At 38.5% G+C, this 19,528-nt stretch overlaps 1 protein-coding gene across 1 annotated transcript in view; it reads right to left on the minus strand.

Moving 5' to 3' along the window:
• The window catches only part of hydin (HYDIN axonemal central pair apparatus protein), a 56,083-nt gene that overhangs the window by 14,813 nt on the left and 21,742 nt on the right, over window positions 1-19,528 (minus strand). Inside the window, 12 exon segments of the mRNA XM_086297785.1 lie at window positions 4,783-4,926; window positions 9,074-9,303; window positions 9,544-9,582; window positions 9,584-9,646; window positions 10,124-10,216; window positions 10,335-10,444; window positions 11,158-11,294; window positions 11,713-11,840; window positions 12,403-12,506; window positions 12,779-12,953; window positions 13,055-13,234; window positions 14,968-15,081. Of these exon segments, the coding sequence (XP_086153911.1) occupies window positions 4,783-4,926; window positions 9,074-9,303; window positions 9,544-9,582; window positions 9,584-9,646; window positions 10,124-10,216; window positions 10,335-10,444; window positions 11,158-11,294; window positions 11,713-11,840; window positions 12,403-12,506; window positions 12,779-12,953; window positions 13,055-13,234; window positions 14,968-15,081 (1,517 nt within the window).

Genomic DNA, 19,528 nt, shown 5'->3' on the forward strand with positions numbered 1-19,528 from the left:
ATGAATTACAGTCGTCCAGCCTGGAAGTAATAAATGCATGAACTAGTTTTTCAGCGTCACTCTGAGACAGGATATTTCTAATTTTAGAGATGTTGCGCAAATGGAAGAACGCAGTCTTACATATTTGTTTAATATGTGCATTGAAGGACATGTCCTGGTCAAAAATGACTCCAAGGTTCCTCACAGCGTTACTGTAGGCCAAGGTAATGCCATCCAGAGTAAGAATCTGGTTAGATACCATATTTCTAGGCTTTTCAGGGCCGAGTACAATAACCTCAGTTTTATCTGAATTAAGAAGCAGAAAGTTAGCGGCCATCCAGGTCTTTATGTCTTTAAGACATTCCTGCAGTTTAACTAATTGGTGTGTGTTATCTGGCTTCATGGACAGATAGAGCTGGGTGTCATCTGCATAGCAGTGAAAATGTATGCTATGTCTTCTAATGATACTGCCTAAGGGAAGCATGTATAATGTAAACAGAATTGGTCCTAGCACTGAACCCTGTGGAACTCCATAATTAACCTCAGTGTGTGAAGAGGACTCTCCATTTACATGCACAAATTGGAGTCTATTAGATAGATATGATACAAACCACTGCAGTGCAGTACCTGTAATACCTACAGCATGTTCTAATCGCTCTAATAGGATATTATGGTCGACAGTATCGAATGCTGCACTGAGGTCTAGCAGGACAAGCACAGAGATGAGTCCACTGTCAGAGGCCATAAGAAGATCATTTGTAACCTTCACTAAAGCTGTTTCTGTGCTGTGATGAGCTCTGAAACCTGACTGAAACTCTTCAAATAAACCATTCCTCTGCAGATGATCTGTTAGCTGTTTGACAACTACTCTTTCAAGGATTTTTGATATGAAAGGAAGGTTGGAGATTGGCCTATAATTAGCTAAGACTGCTGGGTCTAGAGATGGCTTTTTGAGTAAAGGTTTGACTACAGCTAGCTTGAAGGCCTGTGGTACATAGCCGATCATTAGAGATAGGTTGATCATATTTAAGATCAAAGAATTAATTAATGGCAGGACTTCTTTGAGCAGTTTTGTAGGAATGGGGTCTAAAAGACACGTTGATGGTTTGGAGGAAGTAATTATTGAAGTTAACTCAGAAAGATCAATTAGAGAAAAAGAGTAACTTAACATCAACGGTACTAAAAGTAGCTGTAGATAATATTACATCTGTGGGATGATTATTGGTAATTTTTTCTCTAATGATAAAAATTTTATTTGTGAAGAAGTTCATGAAGTCATTACTAGTTAACGTTAAAGGGATGGTTGGCTCAACAGAGCTCTGACTTTTTGTCAGCCTGGCTCCAGTGCTGAAGAGAAACCTGGGGTTGTTCTTATTTTCTTCAATCAGTGATGAATAGTAAGATGTTCTGGCTTTGCGGAGGGCTTTCTTATAAAGCTGTCACGGCTGCCGAGGCGAGCCGTGTGGAATAAATGAGGATCCAAGCGCAGGCAGTCGTAGAGGAGTGAAGGTGATTTATTGAACACAAAAAAAAAAAAAATTAAAAAAAAAAAAAAAAAAATGTGGACAAACAGCAAACGGGGCTCGAACTAAACTAAACTGGGAAACAACTAAACTACAGAGCACAAACCTGAATGAAAACGAGCAGAGGAGGATGACGATGAACAGCAGGGAGAAGACACGGTGGATACACAGACTGACACTGAGTAATACAGACGAACCGGCAACAGGCAGGAGAACACACAGGGCTTAAATACACACACCAGTAATCAGGGGATGAGAGACAGGAGGGCAACACAGCTGGGAGGAATCTGGGCTGACGGGACAGGGGAAACGTAAACTGATCACACTCACATACGACACGGACCTTCACAATAAAACAGGAAACTCAGATACATGGAACCAGACAAGACATTGAACTAAACAGACAGATTCACAAACAGATGGGGAGACACCATAGACAGACAGGTACAGACGCAGACTTAGAGGCAGATCGAAAATAACACAGAACTTAAACAATCATCATCTAGAAAATGATAACAAACTAAAAGCGCTGGGTCACCGACCCAGGACCATGACAAAAGCAGCAAACTATTTCTCCAGGCTAAATGATGATCCTCTAAATTTGTGACACGCCATTTCCTCTCCAGATTACGAGTCATCTGCTTTAGGGTACGTGTTTGAGAATTATACCACGGAGTCAGGTACTTCTGATTAGAGACCTTAGTTTTCACAGGAGCTACAGTATCCAGAGTCGTACGTAGTGAGGAGGTGAAATTATTAACAAGATAATCGACCTCTGCTGGGGTAGCGTTCAGATAGCTGCTCTGCTCTATGTTGGTACAGGGCATTGAAGATGATAACAGTGGGTGGATTATATTCTTAAACTTAGTTACAGCGCTTTCAGAAAGACATCTACTGTGATAGTCTACTCTTCACTGCTGTGTAATCAATTATTGTAAATGTAAATGTTATCAGGAAATGATCAGACAGGAGAGGGTTTTCAGGAAACACTGTTAAATGTTCAGTTTCTATGCCATATGTTAAAACAAGATCTAGAGTGTGATTAAAGTGGTGGGTGGGTTCTTTTACATTTTGAGAGAAACCAATTGAGTCTAATAACAGATTAAATGCCATGTTGAGGCTGTCATTTTTAGCATCTACATGGATGTTAAAATCACCCACAATAATTATTATTAATAACAGTATGCAGATTAGTAACACACAGCCTATTGTTACCAATCTACGTTAGTACATTATATTAGATATTAACATCAAAACTAATAAGTAACCTAAACTATAAAATAAGCAATATGGAGTTTAAACAATCACATTTCCACACAGTTTGGGCCAGCCCATGTCCCAGCCCTGAACATGCAACTGCTCCTTCCAAAATGTTAAATTCCTACAAACACATATTTAATAAGGTCAACTCCAAAATAACTGCGCTCAACCATTTCAGCTGACCTTAGACAAGATGCTGCACCTACTCTGGTTCATAGAAATTGTGGAGCAGGGAAATTATTTTACTGCTATTGTTAAATAATTGTCATTATTACCATTGCATTAATAATATAATCTGGAGTTTATATTGCATTCAGGGGTTGAACAGTGTGTGTCTTTCAGAAAGACTAAGTTGCAGGCTGACAGGAAGTTGCAGGTTTGCAGAGTGTGCCTTTTGCAGAACTGAAACCGAAAGCAGAGTCTAAGTGCAGGTTATTTTGAGGAGCATTTGAGGACGAGACACAGACAGTAGGTGAAGAGGTGACACAAAGAGCATGTGAGGTCAACACATACACACACATTAGTTAAATTTATTTAGAGGAACCGTCCTTGTTGTCTCGGCAAGAAAGAGGAACAATTCATTTTAAGATAAGAACGGAAAGTACCAAGCCATGAAAATAGAAGATGATTTTCTGGGTGAAAAGTCATGATGATGTTGATCTGATCTATGTATAAAATGTACCGGTGACGCATGAAGGGGCGTCAGTAAACAAACCCTGATGCTATAAAATATCTGTTCATGCTTTGATTAAGTCGAGGACTACTGGCTGTCTGCGTACAGAGTGTCTTCCCACACGTGTGTTCATTGAAATCATTGTTTGACCAAAGACCTTCTGGACCATGGGTGGTGTGTACTCTCCTTCCTCAATTGTGAACCTTAACATTCTGATTTCCCACCTTGAATAACAGCATTCCTTGTCCTCAGCCAGAAGTTAGGGCTCCACTTGCCACTTTCCACCTCCTGTGCCTCAGCCCAGCGGCTTTACCCTTGAGGTCCCGTCTTCTTCACTTCATCTCACCAGTGAGTCTGAGCTCACAGGGACTGAGTGAGGCCGAGTAATCGTGACTGTGCCTGCCTTAGGTTGTCCCAGGGTTTCGAGGTGGGATCTTACCCGTCATGGGCTATCCAGCCTTCCATACTCGCCTGATACGGGGGCCAAGTGGGCAGGGGTGCTAATTTTTATACATATTGCATTTTGTGCTTTTAAAGGAGTTGTGGCTCAAATTTGTCTCTGGAGGGTCACGAGCCTTTGGCTAGCGCTATGATTAGCCAATCTACTGTGAGGATAATATGAGTTCATGAAGGATTGCACACGCTTACAGACACAGAGTTAAGAAACACACATGACAGTATTGATTCCAGGCAACAGGCCTCAAATTCATTTAGCTTTTAACTGAACTTAAAAGAAGGACCAAAGAGGAAGGAAAGCATATATTTTGGTTAAGTCTGATAAATTAGAATTAGAAGGTATTGTTACATTAAAGGGAGCAAATGAAATAAAAAGGCTATACCAAAATGGGTTATAACATAGGAAATGTGAGGTTAAAATGAAGTTAACACATAGGAATTGTTTCAAGGCAGCATTTAGCTATGATGAAATGTATACAGGAGTAATTGCTTATATGCTTAAACTTAATTGATTAAAGTGGTTGTTTTCTTTTGGAGTAGAGGAACTTGCAGCAGCGACAATTTGTGCACGGGATGTTGATGATCAGATAAGGGAAAAATAGAGCGAGCAACCGGACGTGAAAGCAGGGCTTAAAGAGTTTTAAAGGGATGAGTAATGTTGAAGAATATATATAAATACAAGTCAATAAGTTAAGAAGATAATTATACCTGCTAAATCCTGTGAATCAGCTGAGTACAGCCAAACAACAACCACCAACACACAGGTAACAGTCCAGAGGTACCTTGATTTATTTATTAGAATAATTTTGTGTCTGAGAATAGGACAGACGCACAGATCGATAAGTGCATGTGTGTCTGTTAATTTGTTGTTTCTGTCTTCTGATTTCTTACCCTGTCCTGCTTAGGAGTGTAGTGTCTGTGATGGTGAAAAAAGTCTTGAAGTCTCCATGGTTTTCCATGGTGAAGCTTTGGGTTTTCCTGGTGCCGTAGATCAGTGGACCAAAGTTGTTGTCACATGTAGGTGTGATCTTGTATCTATGGAGAGAACACAAAAAATATCCGCTGCATATTATAAACATAAGTTAGAAAGGTAGCAAGAAATACAATTTGATAAATTCAGTTCTAAATGTGATTATTTTATATTGTTTCTGTACTTCTAAAAATATTATATCAGAGATAACAGTAAGAATCAAGTCTTCACCTAATGAAAGTATACTGGGCTGAAACCTTGATAGTTGTTGCTTACAGTTTCTCCTCCTCTCCCAGTGTTGGATTCAATCACCTACAGAAAACAGGTACAATAAGCTTTGTGCTGGGAGAGGTACAGCCTGTCATCAAGGCTTTTGAGGGAAAACACTACTTTAAAGCTCAGTTCCAAACCATAAATTGGTTACCCTTTTGAGTTGAAAGCAGTTGAGTTGCACCTTGCGCCTGAGGATTAAAATAATGTCAGGAAGTGGTGTGTAGCCTTTACCATATCCCTCACTGTTGAGTTGAGGGTGAGACTGCGGGACAACACTGAAGCATTGCAGTACATGTCAGTTTAAATGTGGAGGGAGAAAACTCTAAAGCACAACAAGAGCCCTTGAGAAATAGAAAAAATTACTAAACTTCTTGGCTTCTCCCCTGAAGTGATAGATACGAATGTCCACCAATGGTGTACCATGAGATTTGGAAGTACTGGGATGCAGCTGATATCAACCTGTTTCGAGAACATCCACTTTATTGAGAATGTAAATACACTGAAACAGGACTAAAAGGTTTTTAGAAAAAGTCATTTTAGAAGTTGAAGTCAAAAGATAAAGAAATATTTTGAGATCGGGGGAGCCTTAGAGTCATCTTCACTGCTTCTGTCCTCACAGTTATTTGTTGTACCAGGTGGAAAAGTAGATGAGGTGTTGCAGGCCCTAATTCTGAAGTTAGAATAGAATAGAATAGAATAAACCTTTATTATCCCACGGATGAGAAATTTCGGTGTTACAGAGCTCTTACAGCAAGGGAAAATAAAAATATAAAAGGAAGACACAAGGTGGTCCTATATACATAAGCATCCGAGTTTGTATATACAGGTATATACAGGTAACAATGTACAGAATATGTATAGAAAAATTTTAAAAATTGCACGGTAATACGTATAAAATGTACAGGGATATGTATCAATTCTACAGAGCTATGTATGAAATGTACAGTAAGCAAACAAGCTGGTGAGTAAGATGATCAAAAGAATATTAAGCTGCATTATAGAGTCTGACAGCTGCTGGTAAGAATGACCTGCGGTAGCGCTCCTTCCTATGCTGTGATTGTAAAAATGTACTGCTGAACTGCTCAGTGCTCGTACAGTCTCATGCAGGGGGTGGGAGGTGTTGTCCATGATGGATGTTAGCTTAGACAACATCCTCTTCTCCTCCTCTTTTTTACAGACGCTAGGACACATTTCTCAATACTTAGGTCACTTTTGCAAAACTCCTCACACAGTGAGCACAACAGAAGTCTATGTGGGCCAAACTGAGGATCAGTTATCATTGTTTTGGCACAAAATGCATTCAATGACTACATCTCTCAAATTTCATGAATTATTTTCTCACTCAGACACAACAACTGCCAAAAATCTTTGTACGTACAGGACATTTTGCATATACTTACATACTGTTTTCAAAACTGTTAAACTTATGGCCAAAACAATAACACAATGCAAAACTTAAAAAGACAGCAAAATTCAACAGCAATATTTTATTGAAACATATTTTAAATCTAAAAATGCAGTTTAACCAGCCACAGCTGATTCTCATTGTAGATGAACATCTACACAGGTGTTACTCCTTCAATTTTTCAACTCCTTCAATTCTGGCATGCCAGAAGATTCTTTCCTAGGTGTGTTGCCCTAGATGGCATAAGATGTGATGTGGATGAGAACCTGTGGCCAAATGGAGAAGACCGAGTAGAATAGCATTACTATTGTATGTGTATCAGTGGATGGTGTGTATACAAATTCTTGTATTTTGGGATTACTTAGTGCAAAAAAATAAAAATACATAAACAAATATTAACGAATTCTGCATGATGTCTGATTCATTCCAGTAACATACATTGAAATTCTAAACAGAGATGTGTCCTTGTTTTACACAAGAAAACACTGTATCATGCTATATGTTGTTAGTGTTTTTTAGGTCATTGTTTTGTGGGTGACAAAGTGTGTTTGTTGGCTGTCAACCTTTGCTAGTGTTCTGGAAGAATGAGTTTATTTGAGACCTGAATAAAGTGTTTTGGTAGTTGTAGTGCATTTTGAATGTGAAATGAACTGCTTTGCCAAGCTGAAGGTCAGTTAGGAGAATTGTGTGAAGAGTTTTGCAAAAGTGACCTAAGTATTGTGAAATGTGTCCTAGCGGCTGTAAAAAACTGTAAATGCATTTCATTGCATTTGTTTAAAAGCAGGCTGAATGTGTTCTGACTACAGTTCATGTTGAAATTTAACCTAAGGGCTAGTTTCAGTCTGCATTTACATTTTAAATGTTATTTTTGTATAGAGATGTAAAAGAGTGACTTCACCTACAAAAAAGATGCTAAAACCACCACTTTATTGAGAATATAAACACACTAAAAGAGGACTAAAGAAGTTTTTAAAAACTTCTTTTTTTCTTTTTAAGTACATTTATAGTCGTTTCCTGCTTTTTGTTGTATCAGGTGGAAAAGTAGATGAGGTGTTGCAGGCCCTGATTCTGAAGTTTCTCCAACGACTGGACCTGGTAGCAGGTAGATAAATCTAAAATCTTTTCCTGTGGTATCCTACCTTACTGTAGAAATATTTTTAATTATTTAAGGATGGGAATCCCCTTGAAATTTACACCTTTCTCTTTAAGTACATTTATAGTCTCTTCCTAAACCAGTTAAACCAGTTAAAGACATTCTTATTAATTTGTCCATCACAACCTACTTCTTTAACTTCCAGCTTGCCAGGATTCTTCTGAGCATACTCCACAGCAGCAGAGTCAAATAGTTGTCTGGCAGTCAGGCTAGCGGTGAAGTGCCATTTAGCAGCACATCTGCAGCCACAGCATCAACACTAAGGCACACTGCTCCATACTGGCGTGCCAAGGCAGCTGATGTGCTGCTCTTATCTAAGAAAAAAGAGAAAAACGCCCTTAATACCATGCTAAATATGGCAGCTGGTTACTTTTTTTTTTTTTTTTTTTACACTCTGTCTTCATTTAACTATTTAAATTAGGAGGAATCTGTGTTTTTTTAACCTGTCACTGGGGCTCCATATATAATCAGAGCAATGCTTCTGCAGCTACATGCAGCTAAACCATCAGGTGACACATCAACACCCATGTGGCAGACAATTGTCAGTTCTCAAACAACTGAATTCAAATTTCACTGTTGCTTTTACAAAAAAATAGTTTGCAATGATAATTTATTTAGAGTTAAAAGCTTAAGATAAAGAAGAGCTTTTTAGGTTTTTGAAAACATTTTAATAGCTGTAGGTGTAATGTATAGGTGTAGACTGCATTGTAGGTGGCTAATAGTTGGACTCAGAACCACATCCAAGGTAACATTTCCATTATGGGTTAAATACCAGATTTACACATCAGCATTTAGCTCTAAAGGTCAAACATCTTACTCCAGGCTATGGTGACCTGGGTGGATGAGAACTTACATAGATGTAAAATGTTGCACTTATGCATCAAATGCAGGATCTGCATGAAATGAGAAATACTTTATTTGATTATTAATCCAGTAAAATGAACATATACAGGAAAACTGAATGCAGAAAACAAGATGAGATGCATTTTAAAAAACAACATTATGTGACTATGTAATGTAATTTACAATCCAACTCTAACTGGTAACACTGAGTTAAATGCTGGAAGTCCTGACAAACTGTAAAGGGATATTAGTAAACACTGCAATGTCATGCATTCCAATTAAAGACACTGCAGCATAACAATAAATAATTCAATTTGGAAAAGCTGTGAGGGATTAACTGATTGACCGAAGAAAACAATGCCTGTCTCCCTCCCTCTCTTTTTAACCAAGCAGTAATTTATCAATAAAAGGACACCACACACTCATTACAAATATATGTATTTGACATTACTACCTCACTTGGGGCCTTGCCTTTTAAAAAATATACGATACATTGTAAGGTAAACTTGCAACACTATTTCTGAAACTGAAGACTTACCTCTTCTTCCTGGAGGTACTGTGTGTGAACTCCAGGGAGTAAAACTCAGTGGGGAAAGAACAGGGGTTTCTGGCGGTAACCTCAGGTTCAACCTCAGTGCTGGCAGGGAGGCAAGGTCTGAGCTCCAGCACCGATGGCCAGAACTCGAGATGTGGAGCCTCACCGTGAACCTGACCCGTGAGGAACACATGCTGGGTGCTCTCAGCCATGCGCACCACTACATAAGCACACTGAAAGAGATGTACATGAAGGTCAGCATCCCCGTCTTTATTTTGCTATATATCACCCACATGTTACTACTCACAGTACTCTACTTTTCCCTGATATTAAAATAACTTATTTCCACAATGCTGCATTCGATTATAATGCCGTGCACATATTTTATTGTTCACTTATACTTCCCTATTTTTCTTACCGTGTGGAATGTGGATTAAGTTTTTATTTTATCCATAAACGAGCTAAAGTCATACCTTTTTAAAAGCCTGAAACTTCTCAGCAATGCTCCAGTTGGCAAGGCACAGACTCATGGTTCAGTAGCTGTATTGTTCTCATCTGATGCGTTACAAAAGGAATCTTTCCTTTTGCACCAACACTCATAATAGCTTATGATAGCAAATTAATACAAGCCACATCTGGCTGTCAATTAAAGAGATTTTCTCAAGTATCAAATGTACAGGTCTGATAAGAAGTACATAGAAAAAATTCACGTATTCACTTGATTTTACAGTTAACAACAAGATAGCACCACGGTGACCCAGTATACTCAATTCAATTTTTCAGTTCAATTCAATGCAATTCAGTTTTATTTATAAAGCATCAAATCACAACAACAGTTGCCTAAAGGAACTTTATATTGTAAGGTAGACCTTACAATAATACATACATAGAAAAAAATCCAACAATCATACGACCCCCTTTGAGCAAGCACGTTGGGGACAGTGGGAAGGAAAACCTCCCTTTTAACAGGAAGAAACCTCTAGCAGAAGCTAGAGCATATTATACCATTGCCCCTTTTTATCGCCCTTTGTACTCTGACACATGCCACACTGCAGTGTCAAACTGAACTGTATCCCTGGAAACAGTGACATCTGGCATGGTTACCATGGCATACAGTCGTATCTGTACCATTGGGCCATCTGCAACCTGTATCGACAAAGATGAGATTAATAACACAGACCCAAAACTGTTTATAGACACTGAATGAAAAGACACAATAAATGTATTTCTAGCCGTATACAAGCTTGTCTATTCTTGTGGATACCTGGATTGGGAGGACACTCAGCTTGGCTCCTTGAGGGTCTAACTAAACTGTGAAAGTCTGTGTCTCACTACAAGGCAGATTCTTCACACTTTTAAAATTGGTTGTGAAACCTGTGATAAACCAGTAAGAGTCATAAATCATTTGATATCAGAAATCCAGTTTTGTTTGCTTTCATCAGCTCTAATAATTTTACAGCTGTTGAATGGTGGAAATGCCAACAAATTATTTAAGCTTTGTTTCATCTGTAAACTTGTCTACTATTGGTTTGTTTTTCTTTGACATTAAGACTTCTAACTGTAATATCTAAACATTTTTATTTTTATTTTTTGAAAGTCTAATGTAATACTTTCTATTTCCACACAGGACTGCCTACTTTCTGTTTTTTGTATATTTTTCTATACATTTGGCTTCATAGATTCATTTAATTATTAGTTAGTAATCTCTGGCTCTCCTCCACAGTGTGTCTTTTGTCCTATCTCCCTCCCCTCGACAGGATCATGTCAGTTGTCTGTCCCTCCCTGAGCCTGGTTCTGCCAGAGGTTTCTTCCTGTTAAAAGGGAGTTTTTCCTTCCCACTATCGCCAAGTGCTTGCTCACAGGGGGTTGTCTGATTGGGTCTTTACCTTACAATATAAAGCGCCTTGAAGTGACCGTTGTTGTCATTTGACGCTATGTAAATAAAACTGGAATGAACTCAATTCCATAGGACAAATCACTTCTAATATATAAATCAGATCATGTGGAAAATATCAAAGTATTAAAAAACAGAAGGAGACAGACAGAGGACTGAAAATGTCACGGGACAAAAGTAGATATGGTGTTACCTGTGCTCTCAAGATGTTTGCAAATGACATGGAAAGACACAGATATTGATCCTTCACTGGTAATTTTTGCAGTTTGACTGATAACTTTGCTAGGAATGACAAAAACAAAGTCTAAAACATACTCTGGGAGCTGAAACCTGTGGAGAGTGAAGAATAAAACGTTGGACACAAACATGCTTACAATTACAGGATGTTGTGTGAGTGTTTGAGTTTTTTAGTTTTGAAAGAGTTTCTCTTTTTAGTTAAAGACGGCTTTCTGTTTTGTAAAGAAACTTAGTATCTTGCATATCATTTGTATTCTGCACTTATACACTGTGAACACAAGATAATGACATGTTATCAAAAATGCACAAACTGAAAATAAATAAATAGCCACACCATGTACCCACAAATTTGCAAAAACACCAAGTAATAAAATCTGCTATGCAACCAAATATCATTCAGTATTAAGGACTGTTTGAATTCCACAGCACAGTTGGACACAGTTCTCATTTCAGTCCAGTGAGTGGACCATCTGTTCCACTAAACTGCATGTGTGTGGTTGTAAGTACATACTTGAATAGCTTGTGCCACTTTCTGAAGGATCCTTGTGGTTCTCCGGCCTCCAGCAAGCTAGCAGCCACAGCAAGAGCATTTTCTTTGATGAGCAACCTATCGATCTCCATGTGAAGCAGCTCTTCATGCTAGTCACGTAGTCAAAAGACAGAAAAGTATTTAAAAGTTGGCAAAACTGGTCAGCATAAATATCTCCAAATACATTTTACTACTGTCATCGTCCTAGGTTTCTGAGTTTAGGACTTTACCTCAACGTTTTATATTGTTTATTTTTTTCTATTCTTTTTTTCTGATCTGTGAGCTTCTGGAGCTGGAGCAGTAATACCTGAAGGAAAGAAATATTACTTGTTAATATGCAGCTTATTTTGTTAATGTGCAACTTCTTCATATATATATACAAAACATTTTATGTGTAGGACACATACAAATCTGCACTAACTGCAGTATGAAGATGAAAATAAACCTTAAAGGTTTCTCAGGACACTGACTTTTGTTCTACCGTTGTAAATACCGCTTTTGTTGGTGGTTTTCATTACAAATAAACGTTTGTTAGTTCTCTGCGTGATAATATCAAAACAACATGCATACAATTACAGGATGTTTCTTTTTGTTTTTTGTGATCTGCATATTGTGATTGTGAGCTGTTCCTAAAATGAATTTATTGACTGTGAGTATGCAGGTTTCCTCCACTGCTCCTTTTCCAACACTAATTTCATTCATGAGCTCCTCTTTGACTCTGTCTGCCTCCACAGCAGTTCTGGCCTGCTGTAACACATCACTGTAACGCTCCTCCTCTGCAAGGGAAATCACAGTGTTGCACGAGCGCAGCAATAAAGAGTTGAATTTGTGTCAGTGCTTATAAGGGAGGACTATAAATCAGCTGAACAATTTGAGCTTGATGCTTTTCAGTAAAATTGAGTTAGAAAGAAAACCAAGGAAACAGATATTTCTAAGGATGATTCAGTTTACTGGCAACATCCTTATGAGGTCCAGTAACATGGCTGCAAACTGGTGTAATATGTATTTACATGTAAAATGTGTGTACTGTATGAATGACTGTGCATACGTAGGATTTGTGGCAAATTCAAGCTGAGCCTGGGAAACACTGCAACTCCAGTCAGTGAGATCTCCTGCGGTAGTAGGAAAGCCACCTGCACCTGAAGCTTCTTCCTAAAAACCTCTGGGATGCCTGGGAAGTAGAGCACCCATAGTAACTGCACCATACTGGCTTCAACATAACCCTGTCACTCACACAAAAGCAACACAGGTAAAAGAAACCATCAACATTCATGTTAAAATAACTTAAATATCCACAATAGAAGCAGTCCAAAGATAAACTCGCCTCAGCGGGAACGACCATGGGCCAACCAGGTCTAACCTCATGTTCAAAGTCTGTCATCTGCCCCACTTCCTCCTCATCAGTATCGTCCCCCTTCTCTTTTTCAGGCTGTATACTGTATTTATAGCCCACGTGGCCAGTATTCCTTAGGATCACATCAGCTTTGCTTACAAGATGAAAAAGCTAGGAGGAAAGGACAAAGATTAAACCGAGAGGGGAAACACTCGTCTGCTTTTTAAAGCGGGCTGTGCCTTTAGTTTCATCATGTCAAGCAGCTTATGGCAAACAGACAAAGTGCTCCACCTAGTGTCCTGTATATTTTGTAGAGCAAACATTCTTTTCGTTTTAGAGAAGCACCTTTTACATCTTATAGTTTGTGAAAATATCAGAAAGGTGAAAAGATAGAAGGGAAACAAACAAGCAAAAACATAAAACATTTCACAGCTGTACACATGCATGAACAATCAGGGCTGTTTCAGAACCTTCTTAATTATAAATCTGGATAAATACAAGAGAACAACACAGGAGTAAGATAGAGAGAGAGAGAGAGGGAGAGAGAGACACAGCGCCAGAGAGAAGAATGCTGAACAGACAGGAAGGTCGAAGAAATGTTCTGCTGAATCGCTATTTCAACTAAATCAAAAATCAATGTGTCCTTGTTTTGAATATCAATGATAACTGGTCCGGATGGCTTGCATACACAAAGAAGGAGTGGAGGTGGTGTGGAAAACTAGGCAGTGACATTTAAAGTTTATGTGCTTCCTCTCAGCAGTATTTCTAGTGTTAAAAAAAACAAGGTAAAATGCCAACTTAAACATTCCATCTTTAAACAATCTGTCTTAATGACAATTATCATGCTGTCGCCAGAAAGAATTAACAGGCAACAACAGAGAGAATTTGAATCGGAAAAAGGGAAAATAACCATCAGTGTGAGGAAAAACAAATAATCATAAAGCAAACTTCACCAAGGCAGCAAACAAGATTCATAATGAACAATCACAAACAAATGTGACGCCCTCTCTTTCGGGCTCATCAGTGTTCCCTTCAAAATGGCAGCATGCTTCACTCCTCTAAGTTTTTAAAAAAATCTAATTAGTTTTGTCTGAGATATCAGGCGTGACACATGGGTGAGCAAACAGATGGCAACAGAACAACAAGGACAAGGGAAGCAGGATAAAAGAACATCAAGGAGGAAAAATGAACACACGATAATGGAGAGCTACATAAACAAACTCAAATCCGTACTCGGTCCTGCGATTACCAGATCTAATGAAATGCAAATTCCATCATTATCAGTGGGATTACAATAACAGAAATATAGAAATATGGAAAATGTAGCTCATAGTTCCACTTTTTAAGGGTACAAAACTATGTTTTTCTTTTTAATATTTTGTGGAACCTTCCTCCCTCTTCAAGGCCCTCACAGAAACCACCCTCTGCTTGCTTAATGGTGGGTTCAACAGCCATTTGCATGCTCTTCAGGAGAATAAAACAAATGAACATGCAAACTATAAGACTTCAAACTTAAATCCTTACAAAGACCAAAGGTAATGAATAGAAAACTAAGGATGCTCTTAACTAAGAATAAGGAATTGCAACTCGAAACACTGGGAAACAGACCCAGGACCATAGCACTGCGTCACATGTGAGATCTTCTGCCAATGATATAACACTGAAGCAGCTGTCCATAAAAAATTAGTGACAATTCCCAAAGTTTTGGCACTTCCTGTTAATTAGATTTACATCCCTATATTGATGTAAATCTGCTGAAATTGAACCTGAGATTTGCTACTTACGTAGTGTTATTTTATTTTAAATTGAATTTGCTCAAGCTCAGAGTCTCAGCTGTCCAAATCAAACTGTTATAAAGTAATCAGATGTTAAATTCAGCTGTCAGGTCAGCCCTGTATCTGTACCTGCTGACCAAAGCCCAAATAGGTGGGTTCAAGGCTGTAGATGATTATTGATGCTTCTCCTCTGAGAATGATCTCATATAAAGGCCCCTCCTCTACATGGCACTGTGCAACCACCTGAAAACCAGTACAACAGATTCAGTTATTCAGGGTTTGTTTTTTAATTCAGTCTCAACAGTGTTTAAAACCCAGTTTTCCTCAACTTTAGACAAACAACTTGCTTCCAGGTTATTAATCTTTGCAGTCAATATATATGAAATGCCCTTATTTTTCTGGGTCACTATAGGCAATACAGCTAATATTTTTACACTGACAAGTATCTTAGGTGATTTGATTAATAAATATACTCTGTAGATGAATAAGTAATGAAAATAGTTTTAGACGGAGCCCTTATTGAATTATACATTTACATCTATTCTCCAGTTACTAAAGGGAATATAAATAACTATAGATCATGAAGATTACGCTGAGTTATATAAGACTATTCTATTGTATCAGTACTTAAAAACCAAGGAATATCCACACTGATTTAGCAAGCCAGTATTATATACGGCACAGAGGGAATGACTTGCCCTTTAGCTGCTGGCTTTCTCTGTTCCCTGACAAACTAGAAATCTCAGGGACACCCTGATTTGTTTACGTGTGCATTTGCCTACCTCTTCCACACCCACAGGATAATGTGTGCTGCTATGTCCATCTGCACCAGGCCTGGAGATTACAGGAGATGGCAAGGCAGGTGTTACAGAGGAGCGCGTCTGACTTTCTGAATCGTTTTGCTTCTCATTCTTTTTTCCTTTCTTTCCATAAGAGCAAAGAGTAAAACAAGAAATCCCTAAAGTTAAATATATTTTTCTTGCAAATAGAGAAAAACTCCACGTTATAGCGTTATAAATGGCACATTTCTCAAGAGAGAAAAATAAGAAAAATGAATGATAGACAAAACAAATCTTTTTCAAGAAGAATTCATATTTTTATTTGCAGCGCCATATTTTTATCCTACTGCTCAACTACTTTAGATTTTCATGATTAAGAGTAAAAAACAAATCCTTTTTAACTTATATGGACTCGGTGTGGAAGTGGAGATAAAAGCAGTGATGCTGCACTAAAGCCCAGTATGGCTACAAGGACCATATTTATGATATTCCCTCTCTTTGGCATCTTACAGATCAAAGAGTTAAAAAAAACCCCCACTGTTGATCATTTGAAGCAGCACATTTACTCAGAATTAGGCTAACTAGCAAGGACTTGTACATATGCTTGTACAGAAGTAAATTATATAAGCACTGTCTATCAGGTGCATCATTAACACATAATGTAATACCCAAGTGAGGAAGAAAATCTTCAGCACCCACACCCCAAAGAACTCATTTTGTCTCTCTGTTCTACTCTCTCCTTCCCTATGGGATCAAATTGGGTGCATCCATCAAGTTAATTAAACAGAGTGTTCTATAATTAAGAGGAATTTTAATAGGCAAGCAGCAGGAAACAGGTCAGGATAGATTGCAGTGAAGTGCTGAATAAACATGGATGAGAATGAAAGAGATTTAGTGAGTGAAGCCATCTCAAAGCCATACTGGAGACGTTCTATATTAAATCACTGACCATGGCTACATTATAGCCAAAGGCTATCTATGTGTGTGTGGGAAAGCTTCACTACATGCATATACACGCAAGACACCCTTCAAGTCTGCATGCACAATTGCTAGAGTGCCAAAGAACGCAAAAGTACTTGTGAGCCAGCTTATAAACTCATTATAATGAGTGAATGATAGAGATGCAATCAGCAGGGGGCACTGTTGTATGATCACTGTCATGGACATTGTTTTGTGTGACAAGACTGCCTAGGAAATCACAAATTAATACATCCATCATTGTATGATGTAAGACAGAAGAAACACTGTAGATCTTACAAAACATTTTTGGTGGATAAGACTTCTTAAAATCATTTGGGAGCCTGGGGGCAAACAAACAAACAACAACAAAAAACCTGCTTTTTAAAAATGTGGGCATTCTAAGAAAGAGGTTAAAACTCACTGGTGCGGACAGGGGAACAGATGGTGAGACAGCAGATAATGACTCTGCAAGAGTTCAGCTCAAAACAGAAATAGGACACTCTGACATTCTCGTATCTGTCTTTTGCTCTTCAATCTATTCTTTCCTTTACGCACACAGTGGGCGTGACTGTGTTTTCTGGGTTCAGACTACTAAACCAACATCTCTTTTTCAGCAGCCTGTCAGGAGACTAAAAAGAATGATGGGAAATAAGTATCATAATGAGTTATACTTGTGGACTTGGCTTTAGAGATTTACCACTGATAGACATTACATCTTAAATTGTACAATGACAACTGACAGCTGAGATGATTCCACTGAAACACCCTCTTTAATTTGATCTTACAGATTTTAAGTTACCAGAATTGGTGCTCAGTCCTCAATACTGGGATTGAGATGAATGGGACTTCATCTCAAATCATGACTTGCAATATGTCCTTTCTCTCTCCACTTTATTGATCAATAAAATGCACATATAAAATAATAAACAGATATTTAAAATCTTCAATAACTGCAAAGTTCTTACTTAAGCGTTGCACATTTATACATTCAGCAATCACGGAGCAACGCTGTGAAACCACCTTGCAAATTTTAGGACCAGTATTGTCTCTCTTTCAGCTCAGCTTTGTTTTGCTGTTGTTGTTTGTTGATGTGACAATTTAGCTGCTAAATGCTCCACTACTGTAAGCAGCTATTGTCTAACAGTGTCTATCTGCGGTTTAGTACTGAGCAGGTGTGAGATTTGTTTGTTGAGAACAGCTGCGTCTGGCAGTTGAAAAGGACTGAAAGCAGTGAAAAAAGAACCGCAGCACTAATGTCGCGAGGGGACGACTAAAATGTGAGCTAAATTAACTACAAATATTAGTAAAGCATTTTCTCATCACCGTGAAGGTTCATCACAATAAATGACCATTTTTCATAATGTTTTTAAAAATTCACTATGGTTACATCATATAGGTACAAGCAGAATTTGGTGAAAACACATCTTTAACTCTACATAAGACTTTTTTTTTTAAAGTTGCTTGCGTTGTTGTCAAGATTAAGGTCCATCATTTGAGCAAGATGACTAAAGCTGATACAATATCTTGTACCTTTTTCTCTTACAATACATTATTAATACGCAGGCAAAAACAAGCAACAGGTTCTCTAAAATATTTCAGCTTCTAATTTGACTTCCAGTGTTTCTTGTGAAGTACTAATTGTATCAGAAAGATGGTATTGTTTTCCAGGGCAACATATAGTATCAACATAGCATCACATACGATTTTTCCACCCTGCTCTTGTCAGGGACCCTGGGTCGGAGCGACCCTGAGCAGTTATGAATTATATTGTTATATGTATAGGTGATACTGTGCTGCTGTTCTGTGTCCACATTTTTGTATAGGCAGGTATTTGTGGGTGTGTGTTTGGCTGTAGGATGGATGTCAAGCACCTGCAGGCCTGGTGGGTGTGGTCCTTCTAGGGGACTGGCCACACCCGAAGCTCCTGCCACACACCTGCTGCTGATCAGGGCTCATCGGGGGAGCTACTTAGGAGAGTCTTGGAGCTCCCCAGGAGAAGTGTGGAGCGCCAGACAGCAGCCAGCACGAGGAGTGCTGAGACACGGACTTTTCACGGAAAGACACGACACGGGAGTCAGGGGAGACCAAGGGGATTTATTGTTGTTTTTTCCATTCACTGTAAATAAACGCACTGTTTACACACAGAGCTCTGCACCTGGGTCCTCCTTCCCTACATCCCCATGGCTTGCCCTGCCAAACCATAACAACTCTTCACTGTAAAATATGTGTTGTAGAAGACTTCTGTGTTTTCCATGATGCCTTCTGGTAGAATCGTAGAGCATCCTATTTGGGATCATATACTTATATGCTTCTTTTCTCTCCAGTTTGTGTATACAGTCATGTGAAAAATAAAGTTTTCACAGGAATCTATTTAGTCTTGTGAAAAACTAATTACATCCCATAATTGAGAGGCTTGAAGAACCACCTTTAGCACCAATAACTTTAAGTAATTGTCTTCTGTATGACTTTACCAGTCTCTTAATTCATGGCAGAGGAAACTACTGGGAAGACTGCCAACTGTCCTAAATGTTTTAACTCGTGAATAATCTTTCTCTTTGTAGAAAAACAGACTTGTTTGAAATTGACTATATAATCGTTCCCAGATTGATGGGCAGCAGCAGCAATGGTTTCCTGTTTGACACTGTGTTAAAACACTCCAGACCAGCAAACTCAAAACATTCACTGTTATAGTTGTTTTCACATTTGCTAATGATCAATCAAATGCATTCAATTAGCAGCACCTGACTGCTACTTACCCTTTTAATCCCTATGTAAGAAGTAAGGAAGGGCTTAGTTTTTCATAGAACTGTACAGAGTCCTGTAAAAAAGAAAGTTTTTCTCAGGACTGAAATCACCAGCATAGTCACATTAAGTTCAGTCAAATATAACTGCACATGAAACAGTACAAACATACTGGACATAAGATATGTTATCACCTTGCACAATTACTA

Source organism: Aulonocara sp. 'chitande type north' Nkhata Bay, linkage group LG7, assembly GCF_057382095.1.
Source record: "Aulonocara sp. 'chitande type north' Nkhata Bay isolate Kocher_YH1m ecotype deep benthic linkage group LG7, A_spYH_male_GT1.1, whole genome shotgun sequence".
Classification (NCBI taxonomy): Eukaryota; Metazoa; Chordata; class Actinopteri; order Cichliformes; family Cichlidae; genus Aulonocara; species Aulonocara sp. 'chitande type north' Nkhata Bay.